The following is a 17046-nucleotide window of genomic DNA, read 5'->3' on the forward strand; positions in this document are numbered from 1 at the left end:
CTATTTCTACTACACCTATAACAACTTTTTATCGAAACTCCAATTAACCCTCACTGTAAACGCTAATAGGTACTGTACTTAACTACGGACATTCTACGAACGTCCGCAGTTGATATTTTCTCTCTCTCTCTCAATATATATATATATATACTCGTTATGTACAATGTTAATCAAAATGGAAAAAGACAAACAAAATTACATATTTTCCAAAAAAGATCAAATAAATAAATTTTACAGATAGAGGAATGGTCCAAGTTGTAGAAGGTAAGTTGGTTTAACAATCACTTTCACATTTAAATCTTTATGAATGCCAAAAGACAAAAACAAAAACCCTCAACTCAGACTCTCAAAAGAGAAACAAATTTACAAAATTTATAAAACAAATATTAGTTTTTTATTGACCAAAATCACTAATGATAAAAAAAATTACCTAATGGTAAAAATAATAAAATAATAAATAAATAAATAAATAAATAAAAGGATTGGGGCACCAGCCACTTGAAACAGTAGCAACCATAAGCAACAATTGAGGTGAGGATAGAATACCAAGAAGGAAACAAAAACATCCCAAAATCTCATTGGCCACACAAATTGCTTCATTCCACAACTGCTCCCAATCCTCCATAAAGTTTTCCCAGGACCATAAATCTTGAATTTAATAAAATAAAAAAAAAGAAAAAAAAAATTTCTTGCCCAACAACACTTTATCTGAACCATTTAGCATCCCAAATTCCCAATGCTTTTGGGCTACCACCTTCTTCCTTCCCTTCAGCCCCTATAATCACTGTGGAATGTGGATGTGTGGATAAGTCTTCTGCAAAGTGTTGTTGACATGGAGGTAGTAGCTTCTTTCTTTCCTTTTTCAAAATTGATTCTTTTGTTTGCTTTTGTGCTTCTCTTGAAGTTGCTTCATCCTTGTTTTAATGCATTTTATTAGGTGTTTCTGCTGCTATGAAACCAAGTTTTGCCTGTTCTTTTTTTTAATGGTTTTTTTTCCCTGAATGGATATGTGTTTTTGATTGTTGGATTCTTTGTTTGTTTCTGTTTATCTCTTGGTATTGCTTCATCTTTGTTTGAATGCATTTCACTTGGTCAATTGTTGTTTGTTTCTGTGCATCTCTTGGTATTGCTTCATCTTTGTTTTTAAATAAAGGGTTATCTTGCTTGCAGTTGTCATACACTCATAAAGGTTGTTCACCCATTATGAGCAACAAATTTGAAGGCATGATTGTTTGATCTGAAAGTTTTGGATAGCGCATCTGATACTTATTAACACATCTTATCATGGCATTTTGCATCCATTTTCATACTGCCAAGAAAGACTTTTTTTTTTCTCCAGTTATGAACATTGATCCATTGATCAAACAATCTTAATTTCTTCAATAGATGCCCATGTAAAGCTATTGATAATTCAGAAATAAAATCTCCAATTGGTGTTACTGACCTTGTTTTTAATTCATCTGTTAATATGATCTAGTTCCAATGGAAGAGATGACATTGGCTGGGTTTTATTTGTAAAAAAAACTCTTGCAAAGTAAACAAACATGGTTGGGAGAGATATAAAGGCGGGCCAGTCTGATCTCACAACCAAGGTTCAGAAGAAGCCTGTCAAAGATTTTGTCAGGAAGGTAATCTTCATTTTCTAAGCTAGATGCCAATCTTATTTCATCATTTACAATCTTTACCAATTCCTTTATCTTTTTTTTTGTGTCTCCTTTTCGTCTTTTTTTCTGTGCCTCTCAAAGTGAATTTGTTGATTAGATGCTTGAATTCATATCTTTTTGTGGTCTTTTCATGAAAAAGAAGGTGCTAATTCTGTCCAAGCTGTATCACTTCTTTAAAGTCCATTACTTGGATAGCATAATCGGAACATGTTTTTCATATTTGACCTTCTCTAAGAAGCTTGAAATCACAAAAATAAAAAAAAATTAAAAACGACAAAGTTATCTTATGCTTCATGCATGCTAAATTGTAATTGCTTTCTGCTGACTACAGTATGAAAGAAAGAAAATGCAGCAACCTATTTCCAATTCACATTCCCGAACAACAATTAGTTGCAGTATCTGCTTGAGTGGAGAAAGCTGCCAAATTGTTCGTGCAAGAACTCAACGAATGGATATTCTAATAAAAGGAAAGAAAGCACATGAGGCACAGATCGTATTTGATGGCTTAATAGAGCAGGGGCATAAGCCATCATTGGTAACATACACGACTCTGTTAGCTGCCATGACAGCACAGAAGAAGTTCAAGTCCATCATGTCGCTTATTTCTCAGGTAGAAAGCAGCGGCATGAAACCTGACTCGATATTCTTCAATGCCATCATCAATGCCTTCTCTGAAGCAGGAAAGATCGATGAAGCCATGAAAACCTTTTGGAATATGAAGGAAAGTGGATGTAAATCAACAACTAGCACTTTTAACACCCTTATCAAAGGATACGGCATTGTTGGCAAGCCTGAAGAATCATACAAGCTTCTAGATATGATGTCCCAAGAAGAAAACACAAAGGCAAATACGAAAACATACAATATACTAATCAAAGCATGGTGTGATCAGCAAAACATGGGAGAAGCTTGGAATATCATGCATATGATGCATGCTTCTGGTAATCAGCCTGATGTTGTAACTTACAACACTATAGCCAGAGCTTATGCTAAGAATGGAGAAACAATGAAAGCCGAGGAGCTCATATTAGACATGGATGGAAAGATCCGTCCTAATGAGCGAACCTTGGCAATCATTGTCGGTGGTTATTGCACAGAAGGTAGCACAAAAGATGCACTAAGGTGTCTCCACCAAATGAGGGTTTATGGTGTGTGGCCAAATGTTATTGTATTCAACACTTTGATTAAGGGATTTCTGGACACAGAAGACATGGATGGGGTCAATGAAGTGAGTGAAAGCATTTTTTTTTTTTTAATACTCTTTGTTGAATTTCCTGATAAATGTTAAAGTTTTTTGTACTTGATCAGGCTTTGTCATTGATGGAAGAACTTGGTGTCAGACCAGATGTTGTAACATATAGTCATCAAATGAATGCATGGGGTGCGATGGGGCTTATGCCAAAATGTTTGGAGATTTTTGATGATATGGTGGCCAAAGGAGTGACACCAGATGAGCAGGTATACAGTATTCTTGCCAAAGGATATGTACGGGCACGTGACCCTGCCAAAGCTGAAGGGGTTCTACAAACAATGTATGATCTGGGGATTCAACCCAATGTTGTCACATACACTACAATAATCAGTGGTTGGTGCAGTGCAGCTAACATGGACAATGCGATGAAAATCTATGAGAAAATGTGTGAATCCGGTGTGTCGCCGAATATAAAAACTTTTGAAACACTCATATGGGGTTTCGGAGAAGTGAAGCAGCCATGGAAGGCAGAGGAGATGCTTCAGTTGATGAAGAATGCTGGAGTGATACCGAAGAGGAACACTGTGCGTCTTGTTGCTGAAACATGGAGAGCTGTTGGGCTGCAAGATGAAGCCAGCAGGGTACTGGAATCATTAAATAATCATGGAGCAACCAATAAACTGAATGTATCAGCTAATGGAAATCAGAATTTGAATGCATCTTCAAGGAATGTACTAGCTGATGGACTGCAGCTCGGAGGAAGTAATGGGAGGAAAATAGTGTTGCAGGATACTGAGCTTATGTCTGATAGCCTGAAAACTGCTGTGAAATCGATGTTCCAAGGTCGTGCGCAGGTATTTGGAGTAAAGCCTCCAATTATCTGCAGAAGGCAGTGTCAAATGCAGTATGGGATTTTTGGGTTCAATTCATGCAAGGTTGTATTTCTGAGCTGAAGTAGCTGATCAATTCTGGCAAAAAGACCAGTCATTAATCCTCAATTGCATTAAAAGGTTTCTGCGAGACAATGTGCTTTGCTTAAGGAGAAACAGAGTAGAAAACACTAGTTCTCAAGAAGCCAAAGTTATTCAGACACATAGATATCCACAATACTGATTCTGTTTCTTTTGTCAGACAAATGCCTGGCAGGTGATACTGTCTTTTTTCTCTCTTTTCTATTTGATGTTCAAAATTTTCATCATGATTCAACTGAATTGCTTTTACCTTCATGTGTTTGTGGTTTAGGGTATACTTGTGCTTTTGTATGGATAAACTAATCACATGAAGAGGCTTCATTTGTGGAAAAATTCCTTAGTGATTTATTGATTAATGAGATGATTTTCAGTGTTGGTATCTCAAAAGAAGTAATCAAATACATAGTTTTCTTGTGCTGATGAAAATAAAATTTTGTTTGTCTCTTGTACAGAGTTTTCATTGCTTTGAACATATTTTTCTTCTTAAAAGTTAATTGCGGAAAAACATGATCAAATTGTACATCTTTTAAATACACAACTTATGTTTTGATTTGCAAATATAATTAATAGAGTAACTAATAATCCTACATTGGTTTTTTTAGCAAATATGAATATGAATATGAATAAATAAGCCTAAGTCCAAATAGTATGTTTAGTTTGCACTTAACAGTAATTGTAAATCTTTTTGACAAGGTGATACATCAATTTCTTTAAAAAAACTGGTTTGCTGTTATTTTCCTTGAAGACAATGGAAACCAGAGAGTAATCAGAAATTCATATCTGATGTTATCTGTAATATTCTAACTCTTCAATTGAGATTAACTTCAATTTGCAACAGAAAGATGACTTTCAGTATAATCCCTTTCAGATTTAAATAAAAATCACCATGAGTATAAAATTCACAATAACTTGATATAGAATACAGCATGGTAAAGCATCACATATGGCGAAAACTGGCACAAGTTTAAAGCCTCATCTCTAACTTTGTGAGATAATTTGAACTATATCTATAGTTTCTATGATGAACAACAAACCTATCACTCAACTCAGGTTGTTTCTTATGAATTTCAGGTTTCACTTTTTTTTTTCTCAAAGTTCATCTTTCTTTTCCTGATCAACAGTCGAAGGACCACTTTTGTCTTCGATTTTGACCTTTTCATTGATGAAGTTGATCATTTCTTTCAAGCTTGATTTTTTCGAAAGCTTGATCTGCAAAGAAGCCAACAATTTTGTTTCAGAAAAAATGTTTAGTAACAGTAGGACAAATAAATCTGAAAAAATGCGTTAGGGCTATTGATACCGGATTAGATTTGTCTCCGGCAGGGTAAAATAGCAGAGCTGGGTAGTTGTTTATCTGCAAATAAAAGCAATTTGAAATGAATAAGTTCTTGTTATTTTCTTCCCATTAGCTGTCAATTCACCAAAAATAAGTCATATACCTGAAGCTTTGGATTTTCATTCAGAGAAGCATCATATCTGGCAAATTTTAAATTGCTATGCCCTTTGAAGTGCTTAGCCAACTTTTCTATCTGCTTACTTGTGGCGTCACAGTCAATGCACCATGGTGTATATACCTACAATTTATGATAAAATTTCTGATAAAACTTTACAAAATTTGATGTGAAGCAAGACTTTTATGATGTCAAGAGCTCCTGAAAGATATTTGTATCTCATTTAATTGAATATAACCAACCTCAAGAAATACATTCTCAGCGCTTTCCAAAACAGAAGCATCAAATGTCTTGCCTACAACTTTTTCAATGATTCCTGTCTGCATATCATCGTAATATGAAGAAATAACACTTCAGAAAATCAGAAGCTGCATTAAACGCCTTAAATAAATGCAATGGAAATCTTCTAGGATGAAAATGAATTATTGGCAACAATTAGTTAATTATGGAGAAGAGAGTATTTTCATCATACGAATAGGATAAAAATTGTGAGTTCCCTTGTGAGATGCCAGAAAATCCAATACTGGCCAATGCCACGTAGTGACAGGACCTTAAATCCAGAAACTAACCGGGACGAAAATGAAAATCAATACTCACTGAATCTGGTTTTGGTTCTGATTTGTAGTATTGAGGGAGAGTGCCATGATCGAGGCTTGAGCAGAACACCTGATGATTATAATCGATTGCACATAGTTAATACTCATCTAAAAAGTTGATTATTCCATTAATATGCAAAATGATGTTCAAGACATACTTCCAGATTTTCTGGTGTGAGATTGGTCTCTAAGATGTACTTGGAACCATCCCTGTTATCAAATGCGGCCACCTGTACAGCAGATAAAAACAATTGGCTTCAGCTAATAACACTGGTTATAATCAAACACCAACCAACCTCTTGGAGCTTCTGTGTATTTCTTGCAAAAATTTTAGTCTTGAGTTTCAAAATACTTGATTATATCCAAGTAACAAATGGTTTTCAGCTACTACAGACATACTTAAAAGCTGAAGATAAATATTTAGTTCTTCGTAGATGAGAAATATGAAAAATAAAAAGCAGAGCACAGTTAACAAGTGAAAAAGCATGGTACCCAAATTAAGCATTTTTTAGATTGATAAATGAAAGGAGAAAGTAATTTTTGTGTGAGATGGACTTTTGAAGATATGTGAATGATCTTTATTAGAGTAACTAATAGTTGCGCATTGATTGAATGTATCAAACCTATGCTCTTTAAGTTTTTTGGTCGGGCGATATAATATGTACTTGGTTTGTATCTAACATTCCTAAGACGGTGTTCTAACTTCCGAGGCTTCAGTTTGAAGCTATAGACCTTGAATAGAAAAAACTTTTCACTTGTATCTAAAGAATAAAATGTAGCAAAACATGAATCAGCCATCAGAATGGAGCATCGTTCTGAAATTGAACAAATTCACTAATCAATTCTCATCAATGGATTCGAATTTATCCAGAGAAATTACACTTGACGTTCAGATCCTGAAGGTGGCCATCAAGAGTAAATTATTAATTATGATGGTAAATTGTAGAAATAGTTGTAAGAAATACTCACAATGGGATGATCTGATTCCAAACCCAATAAAGTTAGAAATGGTTTTGCAAGGTTCTCTTCAATTATGATTGTAAATTGTAGATATAATTGTAAGAAATACTCACAATGGGATGATCCGATTCCAAACCCAATAAAGTCAGAAATGGTTTTGCAAGGTTATCTTCAGCAGAATCAACATAGACAAACATTATCTGCAGCAAACATGAAGATAATCATCATAATTGGAAATTCATCTTTAGCAACAATGGGTACGTAAAAGCAATCTACAATCAAATAGTATAAAATAATCACCTTCGACTTATATTTCCTTGCAACAGCTTGAAGAGATAACAGAAGGTTCTTGATGTCATCAGCCTCAGCAAAGATAAAAACCTGGAAGAAGTTTAATAACTCTTAAACATCATATTTATAAACTGGTTCTACTGAAAGATAAATTAGAGCTATCGATCAGAAAGCATAAACTAATGTGTATCAAATGACTATTCAAATGTTATTGCTGTTTTTGCCATTTTATTAAATGAATTCAGATCTAGCTCATAAGTGTGTCACTCAAAACTGCCAAATAGAGGATCAATGGAAACCTGCGTTTTGATTGGGCTGGAGTAGACTCTGGCAGAATTCATTTCAGTCAAGGTGGTAACTAACGGAAACTTGTTATAATTTACAAAATTTAATATTCTTCCTTCTTCAAACTTCTCCGCTGCAAAATCCATAGCATAAAATTATTAGCATGTGAGACCTAGGAAGAGGACATTATTCTATACAGCAGTTTCTGAAAGCAGATAATTTTTCACAGCTATGAAAAAATTATTTGAGAAGCTTGCCAGAATTGAAAAGGTGATGAAAAATGAAACTTGGCTATCATTACTTACTGAACTTTTCAAATTTCTCGGATTCATTTTTGACAAGGCCGATAAACTGTTTTTCAGCTCCAATGTCTGGAAAGAGAAGTTTAGCAATATTAATATCATTAGCTTCAACAAACTGAATTTCATTTTCAGAGGTTGCTGCTTTAACAAATTGCTCATATTCAACTCCCTGCACAAGAAAAAAAGAAGATAAATGGCACATTTAGCAGTAACTGTATTCATAGAGGAATTAAGCATGGCTCAAATATGCATGACCTTTCACAGTTTTCAGTCAATTCTAGACGTATTTCCATGACAAACATAGAAGTTTTGTCAACCTTCAGGATACCTCAGAGAGAAGCAAAACTAACAATTTATGACATAGTTCAAGAAATTTACAGGGGCAACAGCTCAATGAAAAGCCACTGATGATTGCTGGCTATTCTACAACTTGATAGGCTAGGAACAAAGGGATGTATAACATTGAAAGTCTATGAAGAATGAGGCCCAGACTCCAGAGCACTGAATATAAAGAACAAATAGAAACTAGGATTATGAATAATGCTGTTATTTCCTCAAAGCATTAAAAGCAAACTACTTCATATCTATTACTTACATTGCTAACATGTACAAAGTCAATCCAGTAACAAGATGGATCAAATATATTCTCCACCATGAAACTGAAAAATCCTATTCATACCACAATACTATTATTATTCATACCTCAAATTTGTCAAAGTAGCCAATAACAAATATAGGATGAGTTTTAAGGAACTCTTCTGCCTCTGGTATGGAAGTTAGTCTCTGAACTGGTGCACCGGTCTTCTTTCTTGTCCATATCATTATTTCCTCCCTAGTTGAATAAAACAAAAACAAACAAAATTCAAACCATGAGTGACAGAACCCTTTCAGTTTTTTTGGGGCTTGCATTAAAGAAAGTCACAAGGCACACTAACTAAAAGCCAATCAATCAGTTAGTGAATGTGACAAACCACACCAAATGACAGATTTTCACGTGAAAAGAAAGCAAACAATGACACAGCATTATAGCTAAAATAGAGAGATACCTTCAACAGGTTACAAGTAGGACTATTGTATTCTGCATTTGTCAAGAAGAAGGTAGTAGTTTTACTGGAAAACATTGCAAATGAACCATAAGGAAGATAACTTAACCGCATATTCTCACGGGTCATGGCAGAAAATAAATCAGTCACAAAGCTTACAGTAACATAAGACTGACAAGATCAAGATCAAAACTTTTCAATTTTGAGTGTTTCAGGAAGAAGTTTGCAGTTGCTTGTAGGAGGCATTGCAAATGAAGATCGAGAATATAACTGAATTGCACTCTCACAGCCGCAAATAAATCAGTCACAAGACTTAGCGTAGGTAGAAAGTCTAACAAGAGCAAGATCTTCTTTTTGTTTCTATTTTGTGCATTTCAAGAAGCTTGTAGTAGTTTTCAGGAGGAATTGCATATCAAGATCAACAAGATAACTGAATTGAAAACTCCCACACGAATACAAGACTAACAAGATCAAGATCCAAACTTTAGCAAACCAAATCACAACCTTCATCAATTAAAAACACAAAACGGAATCCTTACCCAGTGAATCCTCCAGTATAAGACTGCACACTGCCATTAACGAAGAGCAGCAAGGTAGGAAACCCTTTAATTCCAAGAGAGCTCGCAGCTTTAGCATGCCTATCAGCATCCAACTTAGCCATCACAACTTTGCTCCCCATCTCTCTGAGAACCGTGGCGGCCTCCGCAAACCGCGGCATAAGCTCGGCGCTCCTCGGACACCAGGGAGCGTAACCGAGGAGAAGAAGGAGCTCGTTGCTATCAATGACTCGTTGCGCATTCTCATTGGTGAGCTCAAGAACAATCCTTTGAGCTCGGGAGAGGACATCCGCCTCCGATGGCTTACCATGGGGCATGACCCTTTGGTTTTCCTCCTCCTCATCGATGGCCAGAAGCTCTTCGAGGTCGTCGAGGTCGGGATCATTGGATGCGGCTGCCAGATGGAAGAGGGAGTGGAGGAGGAGAAGGGAGAGGAGGATGGTGATACTGATGGCTCTTGAGCTTTGGTTTCTTTGGGCCATTGTGAGAATTGGCAGTGAGAATCACTAAAAAAAGGTTGCCTTTTTAGAGATTGAAGAAGAAGAAGAAGAAGAAAAAGAGTGATTTTTTTTTTTTTAATGAATTTTTTTGTGAAAGAGTAAAAAATTTAGAATTAATTTTTTTCAATAGAATTAATAAAACTTACATGGATCTGGAGACAGATAGCTCCAGATTTAAATTCTAATATAGCATTAAAAAAAAAGTTATTTTTTATCAAAAGAAAACTGGAAGAAAAACTCTAATATATAGCATAAAACTAATCTCTCTCTCAATTTTGGATTTTTGGAAAGAAAAAAGTTTGGTTTTTACAAAATTGAGAAAAAGAGAGAGAGAGAGAGAGAGAGAGAAGATTTTGTTTTTTTTGTTTTTTGTTTTTTTGGAAAGGTTTTAAGAGAGGAAGTTTTTAAATTAGTGATTTTTTTTTCTTTGTTTGAGATGTTTCTTTACAGGATTTTTTTTTTATGGAAGATTCCATTATTGTTCTTGGTTTTTTTTTTAAAGAAAATTATTAATTTTAGTAATGGATAATCAGAATATTCAACTAAAATAATGGAGATCAATTAAAAAAATTAGAAAGAAAGAACCGGGTATGACTCAGCAGTACTTTGTAGAGTCTCATATAAAAAAAATTATCTAATATTATATTATGGGGGATTTATACCTAAAAGATTTACAAATCATTGTAATTAGTATATTTTTATACTTATCCCAGGAAAAGCTCGAACGACCTTCAACAAAAGGATACCTGTACCCGAAACCGACACAGGTGGCAAACTCAATTATTTAACAAGTATGACTTGAGATCTATACTTCACTATGACAGAACTTATCCATTTCAATGATGGGACATACAATCGCCATTCATAATGGAAAGGAGCATTTCATTTATTTTTATTTAAAAAATATTAAATAGATCATGACAGCCTTTCTGAAGTTCAATATCCCAGTAAACCTTCTGAATTTTTATTTTTATTTTTTAATAATAGGCAATCAATGCGTGGAGTGCAAAATGACACTAATTTAATTTATTTTTAAATTTAATTAGATTATTTAAAAGTACTATTTTACCTTTATGTTAACTTTCATCATTATTTTCCCCAATAAAAACTCAGCCCAAGCTCATGGTGGCCAAGTGATGACATGGTGAGCTACGTGGATATTTGAAGTATGATTCTAGAGAAAAAAAAAATTATTAAAATAGTGAAAAGATGTGAGATAAAAAAAAAAAATTTGGTAGGCCGCAATTATGTTTTAATTTAAAAAAAACTGATAAAATAATAAATTTACATTTGATATCTTTCCTAGTAATGTTTGGGTCAAGAGAGAATGAGGATTGAGATGGTACTTTTATTATTTTTTAACTATATAAATAAATATGGTTTTTACTGTGTTATAATAATCATTATTCATTAAAAATAAAGGTGAAGGTTCATGCTACATTGCGGTCTCTCATTAAAAATGTTATTTTCTTCTGCTAGAATGGCAGATAATGTTTGCATTTTTAAGGATTAATAAATAAAAAATTGCTTAAAAACAATCAAGATTATATCAAATATTTGGTTAATTAATAGGGCAAATATTGTTTCTATATTTGCGGCCATTTGCACATGGCATTGTCTACATGTTCATCCACAAATCATGGAATTTTTATTTTTGTTATTTCTTTCTTTGGATAACATGATAATAGACTGTGCCAACCCGGGAGATGCCTTTGTTTTATCTTTCTCCATGCTGCCATTGTTTATGTTACCTTTTATTCTTGTTTGCCCTTATATGAGGCCCGGTTCTCTCAATAATTGTTAGATATAAATTGAATGATTTTATTTAAATAAACAATATTATAAATAGTATAAATTAGGATGAACAATAAAAAATTGGATGATCAGTATTTACATTTTAACTATTCATTTCTTATTGCAATAGTAATATGACAAAATCCCACTTGTTAAAATTCATTTGCACCCCCTTGTCATCTTCTGATGTTCTGACTAATCACACACACACATATATATATATATAGATGTTCTGACGAATCACCTATGTATAGATTTTTTTTTTTATCTACAAGCGTTAATAGTTCGCCATCCATTTCAAATCAAACATATGTGATATGAGATGCATAATAATTTTTATGAATAGTAAAGTAGTATACATAGTAACCAATAAATAGTGATATAGTACAATGACTTGAGCACTATTTATTATCTTGTTTCACTCTCTTCACACCAGTTACTCCCTGTCTCTCCGCTTTTTCTTCTTTCTTCTTTTTTCTAATCTGTATATATTGACAAATGTGAAAAAAAAAATTACATGTTAAGAATAAGCATATGTATGTATTTGAGCTCTACAATACTTATTCTCATTAAGATTTTGAACTCATCCCTTTAGCATGCAATAGACCAATATGGAGAGACCAAATGATTACCCTTATATTTTCAAAAAATTTTGGTGGTCTAATGTTAGCATTATCCTTTTGTCTTATCCTTGTAATTCTCTTTATTTTTAATATATATATATCCCATTGCGAAAGTGATCGAGCGATGACAACCAGGAGGTGGGCTTGGAAGCAGCCATCCTTTGAAGAATCGAATCGACGAGCCATTTCGTGAATCAATGGAATGTCTGTCTATCCATAGTTATTCTATCTTTATATGACGGGCTATGATAACTTAAAAGAAGAGATGAAGAAAACTGCACACTTTATTCATAATCATTGAAGCATTTATAAAGGCAAAATTCTAAAAAAGATAATCTCTACTAATTTGAGTTTTAATCAACACACAACTAACTTAAATATTTAAATCAAGGATATCCTAACCAAACTAAAATAAACATCATTATCTTAACACCCTCCCTTAAACTTATGTTTATCTCATAAGTTTAAAGTTATCTCTCTTGCATGAATGCTTTCATACTCGATACACTCGATCAATGCCCCGAGCTTGTGAAAAGTAGCTATTTTGAGAGGCTTTTGTAAATAAATCAAGAATCGATCTTTGCTTCCGCAGTAGATGAGATCAATAATTTTATCCTTTGTAAGATCTCGCAAGAAATGATATCTTACGTCAATATGTTTGCTTCTTCCATGAAGAATGTAATTCTTAGATAGCTTGATAGTTGAATTGTTATCGCAATATATTGGAGTCGAACCTTCTTGCTTTTAATTGAAGTTCTTCAAGAATATTTCTTAACCACTACTCGCATGAGAGGCACATGCTCGTTGTCGCTACAAATTCAGCCTCGGCTATGGAAAGAGTAACAATATGTTGCTTCTTTGATGACCATGAGATAGCTCCAAAACCCATCATAAATACATAACCGGATGTGCTTTTTCCGATCATCTAAATCTCCCGCGATAATCACTATCTCAGAAATCCAATTAGTTCTCGATATCTCTCCTTTTCTTGTACAATATTCCATAATCTATTGTTCCTTGTAAGTATCGCAAGATCTCGCTTTTCTGGCCATGAGATGCACCTCTTTTGGATTTTTCCATAAATCTACTAATGAGACTTACACCAAACATAATGTCGGGCCTTGTTGCAGCTTAAATACATCAAACTTCCAACAATTTGTTTGTAAAAGTGTTGTTAACCATGTTTCTTCCTCGAATTTTTTTAACAAGCTTCAAACCCGCTCTCAACAGAGTACAAACAGGATTACAATCTTGCATTCGAAAACCCTGGTCGGATATTATGCACATATCTTTTTGAGAAATAAAAATACCGAAGAAGATTGGATAACTTCTATACCCGTAAAGTAATGCATTAAACCCGAGTCGACATATCAAATTCAATCATCATGGAAGTCTAAAACCCGCTCAATTATCACTTTGTCGCTGCGTTGTAGATTAAGTCATCCACATATAAGCGCACTATAAGTACCTTTCCTTCACCTTCAAATTTCATAAAAACTGTATGTTCATAGTGGCACTTCTGAAATCCTTTCTTTAAAAAATAAGCTTCTATGCGACTATACCATGCCCGTGGAGCTTGCTTTAATCCATAGAGAGCTTTTTTCAATTTATACACTTTATGCTCATCCCCTGCTTTAATATAACCCAAAGGTTGATCAACAAATATCTGCTCTTCTAATTCTCCATGTAGAAAGGCCGATTTTACATCTAGCTGAAATATTGACCATGAATTTTGAGCTGCCAATGCAACCACAAGCCTGATAGTGTCAAGCCTTGCAACTGGAGCAAAAACCTCTTTATAATCTATACCAAATTCTTGCTTATAACCTTTTGCAACCAATCGTGCCTTATACTTGTCAATCTCACCTTTTCTCGCTTTAATTTTTGTTTTGTATACCCACTTTAAAAACAATTGTTTTTTTGCCCTTTGGGAAGTTCAACAATTTCCATGTTTTATCAATGGATGCAATTTCATTATCCATAGCTTTTTTTCCACTTTTGAATGTTGGATAGCTTCTTCAAAAAGATAAAGGATCACAACTCGAAAATAAAGCAAAGTGAGTAGCAAGGTCTTCGATTGGTTGAAATCACTACTTTCATAATCTGCCATCCAAGCCGGGCCTTTTTTTCTGGACACGAGTAATAGGGGATTTAGTTGATGTTTCGTTGTCAGTTTGTGAAAGTTTATTAGTAATCGAGGCTTCATTAGTTGAAATTTCTTGATGTTGGACTTGCTCTCCTTCTTCTTCGGGCTTCATCACTAATTATAATTGAAGTAGGCTCGCCGCTCACTCCAATTCCAAGTGCTCTCTCATCAAAAAAATAACATCCCTACTCACCATAATTTTTGTTAATGGATCATACAATTTAAAAAGCTTTGGATATTTCACTAATCCCAAGAAAAACACACTTTTGCCCTTTATCATCAAGCTTCTTTTCTTTTCTCATCTCGAATATGTGCATATGCAATGCAACCAAAAAAATTCAAGTGATCTATTGTTGGTCTTCTTCCACTCCATGCTTCCTCCGGTGTTTTGTTTTTGAACAAAGAAAAAGTAGGACTTCTATTCAAGATATGAATGCTCCAATTCATCGCTTCGGCCAAAAAAATTCTTCGAATTCCGCCTTTGTTAACAAGGTTCGCACCTATATCGAGGATGGTTCGATTTTTTTCTTTTCCGATACACCATTCTGCTGTGGGGGAATAGGGAGTCGTGAGCTCTCTTCGGATGCCATGATAATTACAAAAACTTTCAAAGTCTTTCGAGCAAGTACTCTCCTCCACGATCGCAGTCGAATTGTTTTAATAGGCTTCCCGATTTCACTTTCAACATATACCTTGAAGCTTTTAAATGCACTAAAAGCTTCTGATTTCTCCTGTAAAAAATAAACCCAAGTTTTCCGAGAATAATCATCGATGAAAGTAATAAAAATATCTTTTACCTCCATTAGAAGTAGGATTTATCGGGTCCACAAATATCGAGTGAACAAGTTCTAAAACATCTTTTGCTCTCCAAGACTTTCCTTGAGAGAAAGGAGTACGATGTTGTTTGCCAACAACACACTCTTCACAAACTTGGGAGGGAATAGTGATTTTAGGAAGCCCTATCACCATATCCTTTTCTTGGAGTGTCTTCAATCCACCAAAGCTCAAGTGACCATACCGATAATGCCATAGCCATGAAGGATCTTTTGTTTTAGCCATCAAACAAGGTTGAGCACATTCAATCTTTATAGGAAACAACCTATTTGAACTCATTGGCACAATTGCAATTGCACCTCTACAAGGATCATATATTTCACAAGTACCTTTTTGAATAGTAATTGTATATCCCTTCTCTTGCAACCCGACCAAAGACTCGAGAAGTTACTTTTCAAGTCGGAACATAAAAAAACATTAGAAATTTTTTTCTATAAAACCATTCTTGGTTTTTTTATATTAATATCACCCTTTCCCATCACATTCACCGTAGAGCAATCTCCAAAGCTAACAAGAGAGTGAAAAATCTTCATTTAAGTAAGAAAAAGAAGGACTTACTTCCACACATATGGTTGCTACAACCAGTGTCCACAAACCCAATATCTGACTTGTGAGATTCCTGACTATCTTGAATTGTCATTAGCAAAGTCTCCGCTTCTTTATTTTCTGCAAAATTTGACTTTTTCTCCTTTGTCTTTGTCATTAGGTAGCTTTGGTATAACATTCGAACTGGTAATGACCAAATCGATGACATCTAAAACACTCAATTTTAGATTTATCAAATTGTTGACCTCGTCCCCTCTTCCTTTACTTTGTAGATAACCATCATCGTGATTTCTGCTGCCACTCGTAGCCTCTATCTCGCTTCTTCCTCTTCCTCTACTTCCACCGCGACTCTACCCTCGTAATATTGAGAAGTTGTTGGTCGTAGAGGCCTTCAAAGCTTGCTCCTCAAAGAATAAAAATTACGGTTGATCTTCCTGCTCATGAACTAATAAAGAGCTTTTGAAGTTCATCAATTGAGAGTGCATCTATGTCCTTTTGATTCTTCAATTGAGCAAACTATGTAGTCAAATTTTGTCATCAAAGATCGCAATATCTTTTCAACAATAGTGACATCATCCATCTTCTCCCCATGAAACCGCATATTATTGGCCAATCCCATGGTTCTTGCAAAATAATTGTTAATGATTCTCCATCCTTCATCTCGTAGATTTTTCAAAATCCCTTCTCAAGGCTTGAAGTTGTGCACGCTTCACCCTTGATGAGCCTTTGATATTTTTTTCTTCATCGAATCCCATATATCCTTGAGGTTTCTTTACAAAGAATCGCTCCAAAAATAGATCGATCAATGGCCTCGAAATAAATAATTCTTCGCCTTCAAGTCTTTTCAACTTTGATGCCTCAAGTTCCTTCCTCCGTGCTTCAGAGGTACTACTCCATCATCCGGGTTTTGCCACTCCGAATTCAACAATATTCCAATACTCCTTGATTTTTAAGAAATTTTTCCATCAACATGCTCCAATGATCGAGAGACCATCAAAACGTGGAATAGATGGTTGCACAAAGTTGTTCTGCAGACATTGTGAATTTCTTCACTACAAAAACTCTCCCTTTTGTTGAAAAACCCTCGACTCTTGATACCACCGATAACTTAAAAAGAAGAGATGAAGAAAACCGCATACACTTTTATTCATAATCATTGAAGCATTTATAAAGGCAAAATTCTAAAAAGATAATCTCTACTAATTTGAGTTTTAATCAACACACAACTAACTTAAATATTTAAATCAAGGATATCCTAACCAAAACTAAAATAAACATCATTATCTTAACA

The 17046-nt window shown here is 34.5% G+C and overlaps 2 protein-coding genes across 3 annotated transcripts; one reads left to right on the forward strand and one right to left on the reverse strand.

The window, feature by feature from the left end:
• The first annotated feature begins 582 nt into the window (after nucleotides 1-582).
• On the forward strand, nucleotides 583-4082 carry LOC120280708 (pentatricopeptide repeat-containing protein At5g25630-like). Of its 2 annotated transcripts, XM_039287638.1 has the most exons (4): nucleotides 585-838; nucleotides 1478-1628; nucleotides 1996-2892; nucleotides 2973-4082. In XM_039287638.1, exons 2-4 carry the CDS (start codon nucleotides 1545-1547, stop codon nucleotides 3807-3809), a joined length of 1818 nt encoding a protein of 605 aa, XP_039143572.1. In that variant the 5' UTR covers nucleotides 585-838; nucleotides 1478-1544; the 3' UTR covers nucleotides 3810-4082. The 2 variants fall into 2 exon arrangements, with proteins under 2 accessions (XP_039143573.1, XP_039143572.1); XM_039287639.1 differs by lacking the exon at nucleotides 1478-1628 and having other exon boundaries at nucleotides 583-838.
• Nucleotides 4083-4670: 588 nt separating this feature from the next.
• On the reverse strand, nucleotides 4671-9867 carry LOC120280932 (protein disulfide isomerase-like 1-5). The gene is made up of 12 exons (XM_039287902.1): nucleotides 9295-9867; nucleotides 8415-8544; nucleotides 7716-7881; nucleotides 7425-7543; nucleotides 7135-7215; nucleotides 6948-7034; nucleotides 6033-6104; nucleotides 5876-5944; nucleotides 5521-5598; nucleotides 5267-5401; nucleotides 5128-5181; nucleotides 4671-5036 (listed from the first exon to the last, which is right to left on the reverse strand). The coding sequence occupies exons 1-12, from the start codon at nucleotides 9792-9794 to the stop codon at nucleotides 4917-4919; spliced, it is 1611 nt and encodes a 536-aa protein (XP_039143836.1). The 5' UTR covers nucleotides 9795-9867; the 3' UTR covers nucleotides 4671-4916.
• Between the last annotated feature and the right edge of the window lie 7179 nt (nucleotides 9868-17046).

The sequence above is a fragment of the Dioscorea cayenensis genome, chromosome 17 (genome assembly GCF_009730915.1).
Source record: "Dioscorea cayenensis subsp. rotundata cultivar TDr96_F1 chromosome 17, TDr96_F1_v2_PseudoChromosome.rev07_lg8_w22 25.fasta, whole genome shotgun sequence".
In the NCBI taxonomy this organism is placed as follows: domain Eukaryota; kingdom Viridiplantae; phylum Streptophyta; class Magnoliopsida; order Dioscoreales; family Dioscoreaceae; genus Dioscorea; species Dioscorea cayenensis.